The following is a 19,964-nucleotide window of genomic DNA, read 5'->3' as shown; positions in this document are numbered from 1 at the left end:
TTTTGGCATTCTATCACAGCTACACCAATAATGTTAAGTTTACATTTTAAGTACAAATTTGTAAAGGTTTTACCAATGAACAAGTTTAGGTCGCCGTGACGTCAAAATTCGTTACTATGGCAACGACCAAAGTGGTTAAAAATACGTTATTTTTGACCTTTTGAGGCTAAAATCTTAAAAACTGGACGGTGACATATTTTGTTTTACATATATTTTTATCTAATGGACAAAACAAACAATCCAACAGTTGGTGTTCAGAGCCACCTTAAGTTTATGGGAAAATGACGTAGCTCCGAATCCTGCCTACAGATTTTTTAAAAAATATTGGGAAAAATGTTCCTTTTGTTGGTTAGATAAAGATATATCAAAAACAAGAACTTCCCCTGAGTAGTTTTTTTAGTTATTAGCCTCAAAAGGTCCAAAATAGGATATCTTTTACCTCATTTGACGTTGCTATGGCAGCGACTTTTCACGTCACAATGACCTCAATTTGTCAGCATTTGTAAAACTTGCACAAGTTGGTACTTAAATATTTCCCTGAACATTATTGGTATAGCTGCGATAGAACACCAAAGACGGGCATGTCTAATTCTGACTAGACTATAGCGAGCCACCTCAATGTGGCCTTCTACCCTGAAACATTAAATTTCTTATAGAAATACCATTGTTTTAAAACATGGACGGTTAAAATCTCTAAATATTTGCGAAACGTATTTGCAAAGAATTTTGCTCTAATTTCGCATTGATGTGTGTTTAAATTAAAAAATCTGCAAGCTGGTAGCGATATTTTAACTTAGCAACATCCATAGAAACCGTTGTTTACAATAAAAAAGGTGCTTACAAATTAGAAACAATTCGATATATTTCAATTATACTTTACAGGAAAGCTTTGAAGTGATACGCAATGGGAAAACAGCAATCATTGTCTTGAACGTCGTTCCAAGTTTCATTTTCTAAGCCCATTATTCCAAGCTACCATTTGCATGACTGGTGTGTTTGGTGTTGAAAGCAACATTAATGCTATTTCTCTTAATCCACCCCCCTTGTTTCCACCCCCCCCCCCCCAACGGTTGGAAGGGCTACTTTGGTCTCTTTAAGACGTAAGTAAAACTTAGTGAAACTTTAAAGCTCGATTTCTCGAATAGCACAAACAGTCAGATCACCAACATTTCAAACACGATACCTTTCTAAGGTTTCAACCAAAGGTTCGGAAATGTTCAGGATGGGAAAAACACGCCATTCTCTATGTGATAAACCTAAAACATATAAAATTTATTAAATCGTTGCCCTTTTTTAAAGTTAATATTACTTAATATTTTCTAATAATAGTTAATAGGTTCTCATTTTCAATAGAAAAATGACTCAAAACACTGTTTTTAGAGGTTTGCCACCCGGACAACTTAATTAAGTTCATTGCATGCTTCTCAAACAATTCATTATTAAGTAATTGTTTTTATAACCAGTACCTTTCTTAACTAAGGGGGGGGGGGGGCAGTTATTCATTAACTATTGTAACACATGACCTGAAAAAGCCCATTTTTGAAGTCAGGTCGTGAAGTTCTTTAACATGGTAGCAAAACCGACTGACAAAGCTGTTTTTGTAAAAAAAAATCACATTTTGTGTAGAAGACCACCTTAAGTGAGCCGGTTACCAGAAGAAGAAGAGAGTGATTATATTGTTAGGGGAAAACTCGCTTTCTGGCATTAAGTCGTTTATATGCAGTTTTCAAGTTACTAAAACCTCACACAAACTTAACAGAACTTATAATTTAACCACTTTCAAGCCAAATGTTTTGTTGGGTAACTTTCATGTTAAGGTTTGTTCAGCTCCTAGACCTCCTCTCCATTTCCGAATGGCCAACTGACAACTTTGATTCGTTACCCGGGGATACTCACTTGGTGTCCGGACTGGTGCCACAGGCTCTGCAAATCCTGATCTTGTTTCACACCAAGGTAAGCCATTTTCCACACCTGTTTTCAGGCCTGGTTGTTTGGGCATCATCCCGCTTTCTCTTATCAATTGATATTTCTTGGCTACTTTCTTTCTCTCGTTTTCGGCCCAGATAAAGAGAGAGTAATAAGTTACACCGCAAATGATGACAGGAAATGTGACAACGTTTGACGCAAACATCTATGACCCACTGCCATACCAAAACAGCTCAAAACCCCATAGCTTTGGGAGTGGACACTACCGTCTTACCTTGGTAAACCCCGGTCATATCTTGACTCCGTCTCAGCAAGACATTTGCTTCGTGGACTGAAGTCTAAATATATTTAATGCTAACTGATAAATATGTGGATTTGCCTTAATTTTCAGCCATACAGAGCTCGCAGAATTCTCGGCTTCTAAACTGTAAAGATAGGGAGGAATTAAGAATGAAATTGGGACTTGTTTGGGCGTTAAACGCACCATGTCGATTGAAACTGGGGTTTATTTAAGCGATAAACGTTATATTTATACGAAGGAAACTAGCCTGGACAAAAACGAGCGGCGAAGCAGCGAGAGGAATGGGAAGAAGGGATCGGGAGCTCATTACCTCCTCCCCATTCCTCTTCCTTACTCCCCTCGCGGGTTTGCCGCTCGATTTTTGCCTCGTTTTGCGCCAACGAAACCGCCAGCCTTGCAGCCTAAAAGGGAATGAGGTATCGACTGTTTTCTTTTTCAAAAATAACATATGATTGAAAGAAAGTTCCTTTACCTAAATTAGTGTACAGCTGTTTCGCCGTGCCGCATTACCGTGTGAAGTTCAGCAATGAATTTCCTAATAATCAGGTAACAAATTATTGAGGCTTTCTAAAAGAAGATATCCAAATCTGTTCAATTTACCATCATCGGATTTGGGTTTGTTTTGATTAAGTTTGAAGATTAACGAAACAAAATGTTCGATCGGTTAGCTAAGCTGTCTTTACCCTTCCTTGTCATTACGGGCGTATGTTATTTTTTATTTGAGTTTGCAAAACATGCATCCATATACCCACCATGTTTTAAAAGAGATCGTGATGCGAATAAATATACAATCCACGCTGAGCCTGCTAAAGCAGGTGTTCTTTATTACAATAAATATTACAATTCCTGCTTCAGGTGCTATACGCTGAAAGAACGCAATGAAAAATGAAAGACAAGTTTCCACTAAGTAAGAAGGTAAGAAAATTCTAATTTCGCTTACTTTCTTTTAGCTTTTTGACGACAAAAACAGCAACAGCAAGCTAAAATAAGGGCCGAGAAACGAACTTTGAATTTGTAAGATCAGACACTACTGAAAATATATGATTCATAATTTGAATCATTTATTACCTTTATTGATTACCTAATGTCACGACAGAGGGGGCAGTGGAAAACGAACCATCTGAATACAGCCTGCTGTAGATACATCGTATTACTTCTGCAATTATGGATAAAAGATAAAGTGAGCATCAAAACACTGTGCGATAAATAAAGTCTGAACCAATTGGTTTGACAGGTTTTTGCACTGATCATTGAATTGTCTACACACTCATTTGTATGTAAAAATGTCTTTTTTGAATGTTTTCTAAATTTGAAGAAGATTAGAGTAATGGTTATTTTTATGATCGATTTATCACTATTAATTCTAGAGCGCTGGGTAAAACTCTTGCCAATTATTCCACCGCGGCTGTCAGGCGGGGAGGTCGGTGACAGCGAAGGGATTTTTTTCTCTGCTTGTTCAAGTGAACATAACAACAAACGAAAACATAATTTTAGTCGAATCGCTTTCACTCAATTATTTTTCTTTCTTCGAATGTACTGTACTGACGAAATTTCTTTCGGAAAGACCAAATTCTTTATTGGCTTATTTATTTTTGTTTTTTACTCAGTTTGTTTAACTTTTCAACTGCATTTTCTTTTGAACTCTTCATGAGATTGACATGTATTTTTAACCTGTGTATTTTCTCCCAATATTGATTAATTCTTCCCTCATTTTCCCTCTGATCGAGAGGAATTTTAATTTGAATCTGACTTGTATAAAACACAGCGCGTTTGTAAAAGCCTGATTTTTCTCCAAGTGTTCTCAAAGTGTTTGTTTTAACGAAAGCGTGCTACATGGATAACACTGGATTTAAGATTTTTTTTCGATCTAATTTTAACATTTTACAATAAAAATTTGCGATAATACATTACCTAAAAACATTATAAACTCCGTTTAAAAAAATCTAAAAAGACCACGACGTTTCGACGTTGACTTAACGTCATTATCAAGCAAAGAAAATATGTGATTAAATGTATAAATACTAAAAAATAGACAATAGAGAATAATTAATAAAAGTTGTGAAGTGAAAAATGTTCAATGTCAAACAAAGAGTTTAGCACGTATAAAGTCCGCCTGCGTATTCAAATTTGGTCGCAGTTTCTTTATGAATAGCATCTCGTAAATGAGACAGTCAAATTTTCCTCGGCATTTTTTCAGGACACGAAATTGGTTTTCCTTTAGGAGGGTTTTCCTTTAACATTAAGTCGAAATATAACAACTTTTGACGCACGACGCACCAATTTATTTGACGCGAAACTTGGTCACATGGATATGTTCGGAGTATGGTTTTCAGATTCTCAGAGTCGCAATCCGGCATGTGAGAATTTAAAAACCCCGATTTAATTTTTTCCAAAAACGCATTCTAAAAGAATGAAGCATGGCAATATAAAAAGGTTAAAAGATAGTGGGTTCAACGATTACAAATCCAGGATGTGAGTAACATTGCTAGAAGCCCGAAAATAAATAGGAAGGTAAGGGGAAGACGAACCTTTTTATCCTTCATTAGACTTTTGTCTTGTATTTTAGTTGGAAAATATAACAATAGAGTTGATGTTCGCGGGCGTAAATATGTTTTTGGCCCGACTCAGGCTCATTTTAGCCCGAGCCGCAGGCGAGGGCTAAAATGAGCTCTGAGAAGGGCCAAAAACATATTTACGCCCAAGAACATCAACTCTATTACTATTATAATCATATCAGAGGGCATTTAGTTAAGAAATCAAAAACAGTAAGCGATATCTTGAACGCTGCCGACTTGCGAGTCGGCGTTTATTTCTGATTGTAAATCAGGTTTAAAAGTTTACAAAACTCGGCAGAAAACCGCAAAATTACTCAAAACAATCTTTGTTTGAAAAGGAAATTACAAAATTCTATCAGCAGCAAAGAAATAGTCGTCATTTAGAAGTGTTTAAATTAATTCTGCTGTTAACTGAACTTACACTTCGCCGCCTGGATTCTTCTTTAAGTTTCTAAATTCCTCTTCATCTAGCAGAGAAGACTGAGAATTTCCTTTCCCGTTCAGTCCTTCAACAATTTTGTCGTTATAAAGCTTAAAAACAGTTTGCAATTGCAGTTGGAAGCGTCTCGACTCAAATTAAACAAAGCTTGAAGTGATGCCAGCTTGTGCCAGCCAGCAAGAAAACGGCGCGAACGGTTGAATGGTTTTCAGTTCTGATTGGCTGGCTTCGTTATTTTCTTGTTTCTGATTGGTCCACGGCAGCGGGCTAAAATATATTTTAGCCCGCTGAATTCTCCATTTTAGCCCGCAAAATACGCCACAATGCCCGATGAAATGATTATAATGTGTGCACAATCACGGCTTTAGTTTCTCCAGTCAGTATACTTCCACTATATAATAATGAATCTTGTTTGAATATCCCATCAATTTTCCTGTAAAGACAACGAAGATATTGAGAGTGGCATGCTCAAGTCAGACACGTGAGTCAAGTTTCCTTACAGAGGAAAAGGGAAGGTTGATTTTGTTTTTCAATTTTGCCTGGCGTTTTATAGTCACTACGTTTATAGCTACTATAGCTTGAAATGGATTAAAGTTTGAAACTGTTTCCTATCTCAGCGTGCGTTCCATCTACACTCGAACCCTTTTTGAAGTCATCCGGCCAATTTATGTGGGGTGTGTGCCCGGCCATCTTAAATGAGTTTAAACTAAGCGCGGCCATTTCACAGTGAACGGTTTGTTTTTCGTTCAACTGGATTGAAAACAAACTAACAAACTATAAACCGCTATCGTCAATTATCTCTAAATCAGTGTTTAACTCTTAAGCTATAGTACACAATTTCAGACTAAATTGCAAGTTGGTTTCAATTTTTCACTTTTTTCCCCAACGCAAGGACTGGTTTTATTGCATTTTATACACCGGATATGTTGCCTGATAAAAAAAAAAAAACAACAAAAAATTAAAAAAAAAAACAGACGGTCTGTTATCTGTTCAGTTGTTTACACTATCAAGCGCTCTATATATTGCTTACCCTTATTATGGAACATGTGTTTTCTCACTCACGTTACAAAGGTTGTACAGCTGTATATATGGAAAGGAGTTGCCTTATTTTAACAACAATGGCAAAACTGGGAAGTTGTTCCTCAGACAAAAAAGTGAGACAGATTTCGCCTGTCACTTAAAAGGCGTTAACTTGAAAAAATACGAATTTAAAATGGCAAAGTGCCTAGTCAAAACACTCAGTGTCATAAATAGTGGCACTTAGCGCGAACTTCATGTGAAAACAAGGGTATTTAATAACGAATTCATTTCCTCTGGTCTATTTCTTCCTTTCTTGCTTGTAGTTCCCCATCCGCTTAACTCTAAGTAAACAAGAAGTCTCGAAAAAACGGATTCACTAATTTAGCATTTTTTTTTACAAATTAAAACATTTATCGTATCACCACATGCAATACAATGGCCGTGGCGTGACCACTTATTGCATTTCTTGTGGGGTTTCATTTTGATTATCCCATATCTCTTTCTTCCTGACTCAGAGTAAATTTAAAGAAAACCACTGTTTAAAGATGACTTAACACAGCTCCTGAAATGCATGACACATGTGGCATAATAAAAGGATCAAAACTCATTTAGTTAGCACTTAGTTCGTGCAGGAGCCAAACCATAAACAATCAGGGAGATTGAAAAATGGACCACCACACTGAAATAATACAAACATCGAGGATGACAAAAATTGATCTCAAATTAACGTGGTTTGTGGAGACTAAACGACAGACACATCAAACAGCTTGAAAGCCATTTAATTTTAATTTTAATAGAAATAAAGCCTGTGAGGGAGAGCAGGAAGTCAATACGGGTACAATGGAACAAAAAAGCAAATTGTTTCCGTACGTTTTGCAGCCTTTTAAACATACACTCTTCAACCCAACGACAGTTCTTGTTTTTCAGGTTGGTTGTACTGCTGTTTAAAACCTGTTACTGGCACGGCCTCATAAATATAATAATTTCTGTCATATTTTATCCTTCCAAGCCGTGACTTTAGGTGTGCTCTTTACATATTTCAAGGAGCACCATTTTTTGACTTCAAATGACATATTCAAAGCACCCAATGGACGGAACTTGAACGCATTTAGATATCACGCCCCCTCTAAGTGAAAAGAAAAAATAATTTCTATTGCTCAGTTCAATGAATGACTTCCAAACTGAGCGTTAATTGCTTGACAATTGCTTGAAAATTATTTTCAAAGAGCGGTGTAAATTTTTGATATGAACTTGTTTCATTTTGGAAATAAAAACTTGGAGTTAAGAAAACAAAAGGGACGAGAATTAAATTATTTATGTAATTTTATTTTCCATGCAATAGAGTTTAGCTTTTGTTAAGATATTCTTTTCTCTTAAAAGAAAAAGAAACATAATAAATTGTTTATAAAATGCAAATGAACCGCACTTTTGCTCGAGGCAAAGATCCAATGTATCCGGCTATATATAGGTTTTATGTTTCCATTTTTTTTCATGGTGCAAAGAGCACGAAAAGCCTTTAAGGAAAACTGTAGCATTACTGTGGATAGTAAATCACTTTATTTTTATTTTTTATGTCGGGTTATTAAAGTGACGGATTTGTGTCCAAGATCGGCTTCTTTATTTCACCTGAGCAAGCCTATAAAAATTCTTAAATTGTTACTTAATAGAATGTAAATGAGCCACTTTGCTGTGGGCGAAATTAATGTATCCGGTTTTTGTTCATAGGCCACCGTCGAGTAGCTGAAGGAAGAAAAAGATCCAGTCATTAAATAGGCTACTTGCATTACAAATGTCCATAAAACGTGACGATTTGTCGTTTTAAAATTGACCCGGCAACAACAAGACATACAGTTTCGACGAAACATTAGAATCGTAAAGACGACTCTCAAAAATCAGTGTTTTGTGAAGATGTCATGCTTTAGGAACACTGTAAACCAAACAGCTGCAGATGCCACCAACAACACTTCATTTGTGTTCGCTCCTGAGCCTGAAACATTACGAATTATTCGTACCGTCTTGTTCAGCCTGATAGCAGTGCTTTCACTGGTTGGAAACTATGTGGTGTGTCGAGCAGTGTGGAAACAGCCCGGGACCAAGCCGTTTGCATATTACTTAGTCAGTAACTTGGCTTTCGCTGAAATTCTCAGCACAATTTCTTTGGTGTTCACAATCCATGCATACGAGCCGCCATGGTCATGGAAGCTGGGATATGCCATGTGCAAGATTCTGGATCCTTTACAAATAGCAAGCGCACTGGTTATCACAACAACATTAGCCAGTCTTGCCGTTTATCGTTGTCTTCTACTCGTCAAGCCACTGGTCGCCAAACCAACTCGCAGACAAACGCGTTGTGTTATAATTGCCACATGGGTGGGGTCCGTTGGGCTTTCGGTTCCTGCATCGCTCTTCCGTGTTGTGAATTCATACGGTGACAATTGTGAAACTCACAGATGCGAAGAAGTATTTCCAGAAGGCTATGTGCACTACCAGGATGCATATTCAGTTGTCCTTTTTGTAGTCAACTTTGCCCTGCCACTTGTCATAATGGCGATATCTTATGCTTTGGTCAGTAGGAAAATCAGAGAACACATCTTTGTCATTGCAAAGCTCCAAGACGAGCAGAACAAGGCTCTTTCGTCCGTCACGCGCCAGTCCACATGCACCGAGGAACAAGGAGGCAGCTTGTTGAGCCAGACAGTTGGCGAAAACCAAGAAGAAACTGACTTGATGAACATTGTCATTGACAGCAAGAAAGAAAAGGTCAAATATCTTCAACGAAAAAGTCCCAATTATCAAAACCTTGAAGAACAAGAAGAAAAAAGGAATTCACAGGAACACTTACCAAACAACGTAATATCGCAACCGAACAACAAAACTTTTGAACTGGAGAACGATTTGCTTAAGATGGTTTTTGCATTAGTTTTAATTTTTGTAGTTTGCTATATTCCTTATCAAGTTCAGTTCCTTTTGCATGAATTTAGAGTGGAAGTATTTTTAAACTGGCCTCATTATTACACTTTCTCCAGGATTGTTTTTACTTTAACGTTCTTGCCAAGCGCCCTGCATCCTGTCTGTTATGGAATGATGAGTAAGTTTTATCACAAAGCATTTATTAGACTGATAGCCTGTAGACGATACTCAAACAATGATGTTTAGGGTAATATATCACAACAAATCCTGTTCATTTCTACCTGGTAAAATGAAAACAAAACAGTCATTCATATTGTAGCCGTCTGTAGATATTTACGCCGTAAACAAGTCGTGTACTTACTGCTTTTGGAGAGGGTGAGAAGGGAGGGATTATGATCTTCGGAGCTGGATGTAATTTGATGTCTTAGTAATCTAAACATACCAACGACATAAAACAGGCTCAAAACTATTTGTAGCGTTAAAATGGGAAACAAGCTCCAGTAGGACGATACAATCCAATATTTTTCGAGGGTTTTTTTGTTCAAGAGATCTGAGATTTGGGAGTCTTATTATGGCAAGTTAGTTGTCAAATTACGGTTGGAACGTTAATAAAATGATGGTCCCGTCAGCTTCAAACCTTTCTACTGACTTTAATGTTCGTTTATTCGCATTAATGTAGAACGATACCCTAAAATGCAAGAAATAATAATGCTCAATTTTGATCAACCTGTTCTTATGGGTATTTGATCGCCGTTTAAGGTGCTTCCATTTAACAAAAAATGTCGCCATGGCAACAAGATCATTCCCTACAGTCCTTTCTTCTACGTGGGAGAGGAATACTTTACCATAACTATTCAGTTATTCTTAGCCGATTAGCGTAGGCTCAATATTAAATTTATCATTCAGTATTCTGTGACCAGTATTTGTTATTGCGGGGTGTATCCCAGCATTACGAAATTTAAATATTTGATATTTCTTTATGATTGTAAGCCAGTATTTATTCTAAATAAACAATACAAGACTGTCCAATTCAGTTCAGCATCTGAAAATAAGATAAAAATGGGAATTTACAATGGGATCTTCCACTAGGTGGCTCTTCTTGATCCCACTGATTCCAGATCGAATTGGAATTTGGAAATGTTGGTTTTTGTGGAGGTAGGAAAACCGGAGAACCCGGAGAAAAACCCTCGGAGCAAGGACGAGAACCAACAACAAACTCAACCCACGTATGGTACCGGGCCGGAATCGAACCCGGGCCACATTGGTGGGAGGCGAGCGCTTTCACCACTACGCCATCCCTGCTCTCCCTGCATCTGTCGAGGAACTATCGGCTGACAGTTCCCGCGTAAATTTCAAGTTCTTAAAGGTCAAATGAACAGAAATTTCGATTTTTGTTTTGTTTTGCCCATGTGTTTATTAAGAGCCAAATAAACATATCCCGAAGTTTCAAAGTAATCGGACATTGCATCGCAGAGATATTGCAAGTTGAAAAATGCTTTTTCTAGGCCTTCAAAATCGTAGATCGCTCGGAAAAATTAAAACTTGTGACGTCATAATTGGTGTTTTTGAAGACGACCGCAGTCCAATTCCGCAAACCACACGTTAGAATTTAAATAAATGTGTTTAGTGACTTTTCAAGCAGTTATTTCGTTCTGTTCGGCCGTTTTTCAGTTGATTGATTGTTGGTTGTTGTATTTTTTTAAAATAAAATAGCTAAAGCTCAAAAATAGCTTAAAGTTTTGTTTGCTGTCGTTTTGCATAATCGTGTGAGACATAGGTAGAATGCACGCTGGTATGAAAACAAATCAGGAATCTCTATTGTTCTTCTGATTAGCATTTTACGTTAATGAGCAGAATTATCTGCACCCGCCTTAACTATGCACGTGCGTTTTGAATCTTGGTACACTTCAAAGCCGTTCTCTGCCAAACAACAATATGAAATGACGAAATTCTGCGTATTTTGAACGACGTCAGCCACGACGGCTAATATTCGGTTTTTCTATTTGGGGTAAAATGCTCTTTTTGAATATTCAGCGGAAGCTAGTTCTTAAAGCAATTAATAAGCAGAATACGTCCGGAAAGTTACGAGATTCTCAAGAAAAATATAAATTCATTTTCCACCAGACGTTGCCGTCGGTGCGGTCTGTGGAATCGGTCTGCGGTCGTCTTCAAAAACACCAATAATGACGTCAAAAACTCGTTCCATTCCTTTCATTTTAGTGCGCAGTCATTCAAAAACGTTTTCGTGAAGCCTTCGGAAATCTTCGTATTTTTTGCTGTTATTCACGCTTTAAGACTCGGAAAGCAAAATTTTTTCTTAATTTTACTCAAAAATGGATAGTTTTAGCGTTTGGTTGATTTAAATGGTATTTTGAAATTTCTGTTCATTTGACCTTTAAAACAAATATTAGCCCGAAAGCGGAGCTTTTATTCTAGTATAATACAATATAATATTCTATTTAAGACTGCTCAAAGAACCTTGGGCAATATATTTAAGTTGTCATGCGATCGCTTGTCAATTGAAAATAAATCTTAATTGTGGTAGGTTTATTGCATTGAGGCACATAGGCGTACGGGCAATTTTTTGCCAGGGGGGGCGGCGATACATTTGCCCAAAAAATTTTCGCAAGTTGCCCAAATTTTTACGAAACAGTCGAGAAGAAACGAGGGTCAAACGATGCACTAACATAAGCTTACAAATGAAGTGAAAAATTCTTACATAAGAATCTATCATATGAGCTCATAACTCTACCATTTCGACGGCCGAAGTTATTAACAATACGATCCATGTCATTGTTGGCTACAGCGTTGGAATATTCCCATTAAATGCTAATACAAGTGAGATGACAAGAAATAATTTAGGCCAAGTAAAAAAACAATTGTTTTTTTGTCCGGATTTCTATAAAAAAGAGAGCGGGCGTGCGCATTTTTTGTTCTTTTCAATTATTTATTATTTTGTTTGCATTTCATACCTGTGTTGTTCGAATATCGATGTTTTTTTCCTCCATCGTCAAATTCTCCTGGCCAGAAGCCAGAAGCGAACGTTATAATTAAATCCTGCAAGGTAATTGACCTATCCAGTACGGACCTAGCGTAACAAGGATTTAAAGATTTGGCCTTAGTTTGTGTTAACACGCAGACAAAAGTCATGTCTTACTCCGTACAAAAAGAAAGTAAACTTTTTGTTCGTTCTAACTTTTCCAAAAACAAAAAAATTAAAAAAAGAGAGGCGGCCCCAAAAAATGAAGCGAGCGGGGACGAGAAACATTTGTTTTTTTTTTTGGTTTTTTTTTACGTTGTCGCCCCATCAGGTGCTGCGGAAGTAAGTTTTCAATCTGTGAAACGCACTGAATGATCGTTCTGCAGAACACGATGTACGTATCAGGAATCACTGCATGGATATGAATCACGTGAGAAAAACTCTGAAAACTTACCAAATAGATCAATCTCTTGCATTGTCGCTAGAATTTATATATTATTTATGACACAGTCATGTAGCCTAATCCGCGAAAACGACGAAAACTTGCGCACATTTTCTACTTGGCTTCCAGAACCTCGCCGACGATTTTGTAAAATTTAGCAACACGGAGAAGCTTTCTTTATCAGGTGTTTAACTGTGACAGATATTTGCAGTACAGTGTCCAACAGTAAAAAAAATTACAAATATGTATATCAACAAATGATCCCCTTCACTATTAACCAGAAACTAATCAGGTGCTAAGCAATCACTGTCTTGTGTGAATAATCTATCTCTTCGAAGAAAAAGACTTCTTTAAAAACTGGCTTTGCCCAAATTTCTCTTGCTGCCCAAAAAATCTGAGTTGCCCAAAATTTGGGGGGGGGGCTGCAGCCCCCCCTGCCCCCCTGGCCCGTACGCCTATGCACTACTAACTGAAGTATTGGATTTATATAGTTAGGGCCGAATTGCACTAGCGGACAAATTTTGTAACAATTGGTAGATTTCATCATTAACGTGTCACTTGTTACAGAAAACAAGTGCGAATGCGTTTTTTGAGACCAAGAACTTGTCTAACATTTCACGAAAACAAAGAAGCAGTTGTCTTATGATTGGTCCGCGTTGCACGCGCGATAGATTTTGTCAAAGAATTGCAAAAACAAGTGCGAACGACTTGTTGGACAAGGGCAAATTTTGTCAAAACGGACAAATCATCAAAGGGGCCGTTGTCCTGCCCCATGGCAGGACATTTCATGACAAGTCGCATTCCCATGCCCCTCGTAATGCCAGATAACAATACGTTGTTGATTGGCTATTGTGTTTGGCCCAAATTGCACCGAAAAACAACACGCACTCAAAAATTGTTGGGATAGTATGCACCGTGATGTGGCTCTCACTATCTTAATCCAGCCGCAAAATCTTTTTGCGAGATGCAGAGCATATTTACAAGTGAAGTGTTTCGGCCAAATGTAAGAATGAGAAAAGAAAAAGTTATCTTGAGACGACTCATTATTCTACTGCATGAGAACACGCGTACTTTAAGGTCGCGCAGGACCCTTGCAATCATTAGTATGTATTTATTTAAAGAGTATGCACGAACTGCCGGACGACTGAAGCCGACAACGAACGAAATATTCATGAGAATGTTTGTTTTTACTCTTTTGTACAAGTAATTACTAGTAATTGTTCTCAGCTTTGTGCACGTGCGCTTGGAACATAGGGAATTATCATAATTAGATTCACAGCTTTGAATATATCACACGTTGTTGTAAACATTGACTCGGAAGGTCTTCGGAAGCCTCAAAACCTGCAATTTTGTGTCCAAGTTTTCTCCGCCGATATAGAATTTCAAGAGTTGATTCGCGAGGAACATAAACTTGGTGAACTCTATTGTGCTATGACTAGAGCGAATTTTTAAATTTCCTTCTCAAAATGAAGATAGCACGTTTCAAAGTTAAGATTTCACATTTTTGCTCTCTTAGAAGCCATTAACTTGTAGCAGTTTTTGAAATCGAAAATTTCGTTCTAGCCATAGCACAAAAGAGGTTATGATTTACCACTAAGCTATATAATCATTTAATTTGGTGCGCTGTTCTAGCTGAAAACTTGGACACAAAATCGCATTATCTGCATTTAAGTGTCATTGTCAGAGAAAACCAGGCAATGCCAAAAGATGGGGGTCAGCCGATTTCCTCCATTTTTTCAGCATTTAATACCTATCATATAAGATTTAGATTGATGCTACTTAAATGATTTTCTGGCTTTTAATCCCGAGATTGACCACCCCCCTAAGTTTTGGCACAGAAAGAGTCAAAATTTCACATAAAAAAGGCCATCTTCTCGGTTCTTAAAACAAATCTTCCTTTAGCATTAAGCTGACATATTTTTTTCTCGAGCTAAACTAACCATTTCTAGATGTTATTAATGTTTTAAAACACATTTTGAATTTAACTGTAATTTTTGACTCTTTTTTTAATCTGGGTAGGTAGCTTGTGCCTGCAGCATAGTGAATTTCGGGGAATTTTTAAATTTCATTTTTTCAAAAGTGCGGTGGTTTATTTTCTATTTAATAACATTTTAGAACAGTCCATACCATTCTTTATCAAAAACAAAAATTTATTGATTGGCACAAGAAACTCTTTTTCCACGAATTTTGTTCAAAAATAGCTAAAAACGCTCTTATGGCTATTTTCGCGCCAAAATTATATTTCGGTCATGTTACATACCATCGATAAAATTACATTTTCAATGGCGTTGTTGAATTCCTATTTATTGTAAAAGTTTAGTTTTTTGTTATGAGGGGATGCCACTGGAGAAATCTTGGCAATTATACAGGAATTGAGAGGTAAAATTTACCACAAAATACCAATAACAGTTGGTATTACAAACGTCAAAACAAACAATATAGAAAATCTAAACCTAAAAGTCATTTCTTCCAAATACAACACTCTATTCCAGAACTAGCCTTGTTTAACATATCCCGACAACAACAAAAAGCATATTTAATACTCTTTCAACAGGTAAGTACTAAAACAAAACTGAGTCACAGAGCCATATACGTTGTTGTATAGTCTTTATAGCTGTTGCTTTGATAATTTGGTCCTCGCTGTTATAAACACAACTTACAGCAAAATAAAAATAAAAAATAATCGACTATGTATTTGACCGTTGATTCAATTTTTTCAACAGTCGACGAAAGGTTATTGCTTTTGTTAAAATAATTCTACTGTCTTGTAACTGTTGTTCTACGGATAGAAAGATAATCATGTTGCATTGTCAAACACTTGAATCAAAATCGCGTACTGCCATTAACGAGCAGCGGAAAACAGCGAGTTTGCCCCCGTGATCCTCAAGGACCGAGGTTTTGCCCGGGCGGTTTTGATATCAAAAAACAAATGGTAGCACTTCAACATTAATGAACAATAATAGAAGTACAAAACTTTGGTTATACCTCCCAACTGGAACCATGGTTTGTATTTTTCTTTTTCGCCACTTAATGACAGCTGCCTAAATACTAAAACGATATAGAAAGTTGCTCATTTATTGAAATTTAAACACCGTGTGATTTTTTTAAATTTTGTATTTCAACTCTTTCCTTCCAAATACGTACAAAACATTTATTTTTTCCGCAACTTCGCACCGCTTCGCATTCATTTGGCGCGGTTTCAAGACGCAAGTCGTGATCCTGTGCTATGCCAAGGTTGAAGCTTTTGCCCGAGGGGCGTAACGTGATACGTTTTCTTTCGGTAAAAACCTGCGTTTCAGGTGGTGAGGTATAAAAACAAATTTTACCTATTTCTGACACGAGCAAGACTTTGAGTAGGCTATGAGTGGCTCGGTATAAGTACGTTTTCGTGAGTAGCTTCCATTAGTCTGCAGCTGTAATGCAGTGCACACATCTCTCAACTGTGCTAATTTAAGCGTATTGAGCTTTCCAGCATTCGCAAGTTCACAAACGTTCACTTCTTCGACTTGAATTGGGTGATTGGGAGCTTCGATGTCTCTGTACACATCCTGACGTATGGCTTGAATGCAGTCTTCTGATTCAAGGGCTTTAAGGTCTTCCTCCGCAATTTCTTCATCTTCTTGGCTCTCAAATTTCGCCAGTTTGCCTTTGACGCTGTATCGCTGACATTTGTGAGAAAAAGCTACTTATCTGTTTGGCGGTCCTCCATTCCTCTGGTTTGAATTGGAGCTTCCCACTACCATCTCTGACACACTTCATCTCTCTAGCCACCTGCACTGGATCAGCCTTTTGTCCCCCAGCAGCGCCCTGGTTAAATTTTTGGAGAAGAAACGCCTTTACTTTTTCTTCCATCCTGGGGCTCCTCTTAACCGTTTTAAGCGCCCATCCTTTACTGCGGCATTCTGCGGTACTCGAAGGACCTGATTCTCCAAAAGCAATACGCTGGGCTTCTCCGCTCGACACATGCATCTCTGTAACTATGTTGGCCCACTTCTTTCTGGCCTTGTCGTAAACTGACTCGCCATCTGACTCACGCACATGTTTGCCTGCATCCATGTGAGCCTCAGCTTCCTCTCGAGTCTTGAACGTGAGCACACAGGTACTTTCATTGCAGGAAAAGATTTCTCCTCTTGGAGTGGACTCTTGGCTAACTGTTCCAAGGGTGTTGCTACGTGGGCCAAAGTCCTTTAGCACTGTCAAGCCAGTTTCTGCCTGTTGTGCAACTAACTCGTTGTACGATAAAAAATTGCCAGGTCCAATGCTGAATGCGCGCCAAACACGTACTCCGTCCTCTTCAAAGGAAAAATTGTTTAGAATGCTGATTCCCGGTAGCTTGTTGGCGATTATCTCTCTGCTTGTGTTTACTTTCACAACTGCTGCCCTGACTGCTGCCCTCCGAAAGGAGTAGGTATCTTTTACATAAGTTTCCTCGATTTCCAGGAGGTAGATGTGGTCCTTACATTTATGACTGTGAATAAAGCAGTCTTATAAGACCTTAAAAAATATGTCATTGTGTCTAGATACCCGGCAGCCGGGAAGTGTTTTCAAAATACTACATACCCGGCAGTCTGAAATTATTCTAGAATTTTCACGGAAAAACCAATCCAATCCTCTTCAAAACTATAGATCTTTGCTTAGAAATGCCAAGCGATTTCAATTATAGTTTTGGCTTTGTGTTTGAGGAAATTTTCGAGCTTGGGCATACTACAAAATCTTGATTCTTCGACACTTAGAAAAAATTCGTACTCTGACTCCGGTGTCAACTCTTATAGAATAATTTCTACAAAAACTGAAGTTGAAACCCTGCGAGAGTATTCGATATTTGCTGAGAAATGCGAAGCGATTCTAAATAATGTTTTGCTTTTGTTGTGGACGAATTCTCTTGGCTTCGGCGTACTATAAAATCCTCGACTCACGGGCACGGTTGTTCAAAAGACTAGATACCCGGCAGTCAAGAATTCATGAATAATCAATACATTCAATATCCACAAAAATGATCATTGAAACCTAGCTCCCGAGAGTATTTCAGTATTTCAATTTTAGGTCGGAAATACCAAGCGAGTTTTTACAATGTCAGTTTGGTTTTGCACAAATTGTACGAACTTTATGTGACTCACGGGCACGATTTTTCAAAGACTACATACCCGGCAGTCAAAAATCAGATCAACAGAACCTCAACGCTATTAGGCACACGTTGCGAACTGATCTGAGAGTGGTCTCCTCACTGAGGGGACAAATCCCCTGAATTTGAAAAAATCTACTTGAGTGACTATATATAGAGGAACGCTTTGTATTTCTATTTAACCGAGAGCTTCGTCGCTTCCAACGCTAAGCCGTTACTTCGTCGCTTCCAACGCTGAGTTCGTTTTGGCGCGAAAACCAACACCACGTGCCACCTTTGTCACGCCACTAAAGTGTCACACCGGAAGTTACATCGGTGGCGGACTTTCGTCACCGAACGCTCAAGTGTTTTGTAGCTATTTTGTACTACTTTGCCGAGGCAATTGTTGAGGCCTTAAGTTGGAAAATCGCTTGGTATTTCTACACCGACATCTCAGCAGGTTCAAATGGAAATTTTGATGGAAAAACGGGAAGCATTTTTGACTGCCGGGTATGTAGTCTTTGAAAAATCGTGCCCGTGAGTCACATAAAGTTCGTACAATTTGTGCAAAACCAAACTGACATTGTAAAAACTCGCTTGGTATTTCCGACCGAAAATTGAAATACTGAAATACTCTCGGGAGCTAGGTTTCAATGATCATTTTTGTGGATATTGAATGTATTGATTATTCATGAATTTTTGACTGCCGGGTATCTAGTCTTTTGAACAACCGTGCCCGTGAGTCGAGGATTTTATAGTACGCCGAAGCCAAGAGAATTCGTCCACAACAAAAGCAAAACATTATTTAGAATCGCTTCGCATTTCTCAGCAAATATCGAATACTCTCGCAGGGTTTCAACTTCAGTTTTTGTAGAAATTATTCTATAAGAGTTGACACCGGAGTCAGAGTACGAATTTTTTCTAAGTGTCGAAGAATCAAGATTTTGTAGTATGCCCAAGCTCGAAAATTTCCTCAAACACAAAGCCAAAACTATAATTGAAATCGCTTGGCATTTCTAAGCAAAGATCTATAGTTTTGAAGAGGATTGGATTGGTTTTTCCGTGAAAATTCTAGAATAATTTCAGACTGCCGGGTATGTAGTATTTTGAAAACACTTCCCGGCTGCCGGGTATCTAGACACATTATATACGGTGCAGTTAGAAGAAATATGAACACACAACCTGTTGAAAGCCGCTTGCCCTGTCAGGACCCTCCACACTGCGTAGTCTGTAATGCTCTGTGCGACATTTTCCGCAAATGGCTAAAAAAAGGAATACATAAAAATGGATTCCAGTGGATTAGAAAAGAAATCCAGGTTATAAATTACTAAGTGAAAAATGGCTGCAGGATATAGATTTCTTACAGGTTCGGTTCCTTACAGCAATGCTGAAATGCTGTTATAAACCGAAAGCCGGTTCAGCTCTCCACAGATTGATACCCTAAAGATCCATGATATTTATTAATGGGTTTATTAACTGGCATCAACGCAAATTGTTTAGACTACGGGAAAATAACGCGAAACACGACCAATTGTAAATAACACGACCAACGCAAACATTTGTGATCGTTGTGTCATAGAAAATGAAACAAAATGCAGAAGAAGATTACTTATACAGTACAAATCTCCCTCGAGGTTCTACGTAAGCTACGGCCACACAGTAGTTTAGCAGGTCTGGAAATTATGAATTGCGTTTAAATCGTAACAGTACACGAAAATAGCTTGTTGCACCCACTACTGCTATCTTTCTGGTAAGTCTTGGCTTGGCGTCTTTCTTAATTTAATTAATGTAAAATATTTGAACTCTTTCGGTGGAAGGAACCCTGAGACGAATATTTTTTTCCTATAGTGGCCAAAAGAGCTTTACGCATCCCTTTACACACTAACTTGAATAAACATCTGACCAAACGATTTGGTTGTCCAAAATAAAACGGGCAAAGAAATTTTCGTGACTTTGAAACAAACATTTTGTTTGTCTGAAATCTTGAGTTGTCTTTCTCAATTTAATTAATGTAAAATATTTGAACTTTTTTGGTGGTGAAACTGAAAAGGAACCCCAAGACGGATAATTTTTTTTATAGTGATCACAAGAGCTTTAAGCATCCCTTTACACGCTAACTTGAACAAACGTCTGACCAAAATATTTGGTTGTCAAAAATTTAACTGGTATAAAGATTCTCGTGACTTTGAAACAAACATTTTGTTTGCCTCGTTTAATCTGTACGATCTATGTACATCTTTGGTAAAAATTATGCTTGTATGCAAATTCTTACACAAGTTTGGATATATTT

General features: G+C 37.8%; 1 protein-coding gene and 1 long non-coding RNA gene across 2 annotated transcripts; one reads left to right on the top strand and one right to left on the bottom strand.

Annotated features, from left to right (window-relative positions):
* Positions 1-3,020: 3,020 nt before the first annotated feature.
* Positions 3,021-4,791, bottom strand: LOC144645775 (uncharacterized). The gene is made up of 2 exons (XR_013569338.1): positions 4,756-4,791; positions 3,021-3,383 (listed from the first exon to the last, which is right to left on the bottom strand). It is a non-coding gene; the product is annotated as an uncharacterized LOC144645775 (long non-coding RNA).
* A 3,358-nt stretch (positions 4,792-8,149) lies between these two features.
* On the top strand, positions 8,150-10,172 carry LOC144647602 (prolactin-releasing peptide receptor-like). Its single transcript, XM_078507384.1, has 2 exons — positions 8,150-9,526; positions 9,557-10,172. The coding sequence occupies exon 1, from the start codon at positions 8,150-8,152 to the stop codon at positions 9,395-9,397; it is 1,248 nt and encodes a 415-aa protein (XP_078363510.1). The 3' UTR covers positions 9,398-9,526; positions 9,557-10,172.
* The last annotated feature ends 9,792 nt before the right edge of the window (positions 10,173-19,964 follow it).

Source organism: Oculina patagonica, chromosome 3, assembly GCF_052425735.1.
Source record: "Oculina patagonica isolate OP01 chromosome 3, crgOcupat, whole genome shotgun sequence".
In the NCBI taxonomy this organism is placed as follows: domain Eukaryota; kingdom Metazoa; phylum Cnidaria; class Anthozoa; order Scleractinia; family Oculinidae; genus Oculina; species Oculina patagonica.
The sequence above is the reverse complement of the archived record's forward strand: the minus strand, read 5'-3'. Positions and strand labels throughout refer to the sequence as shown.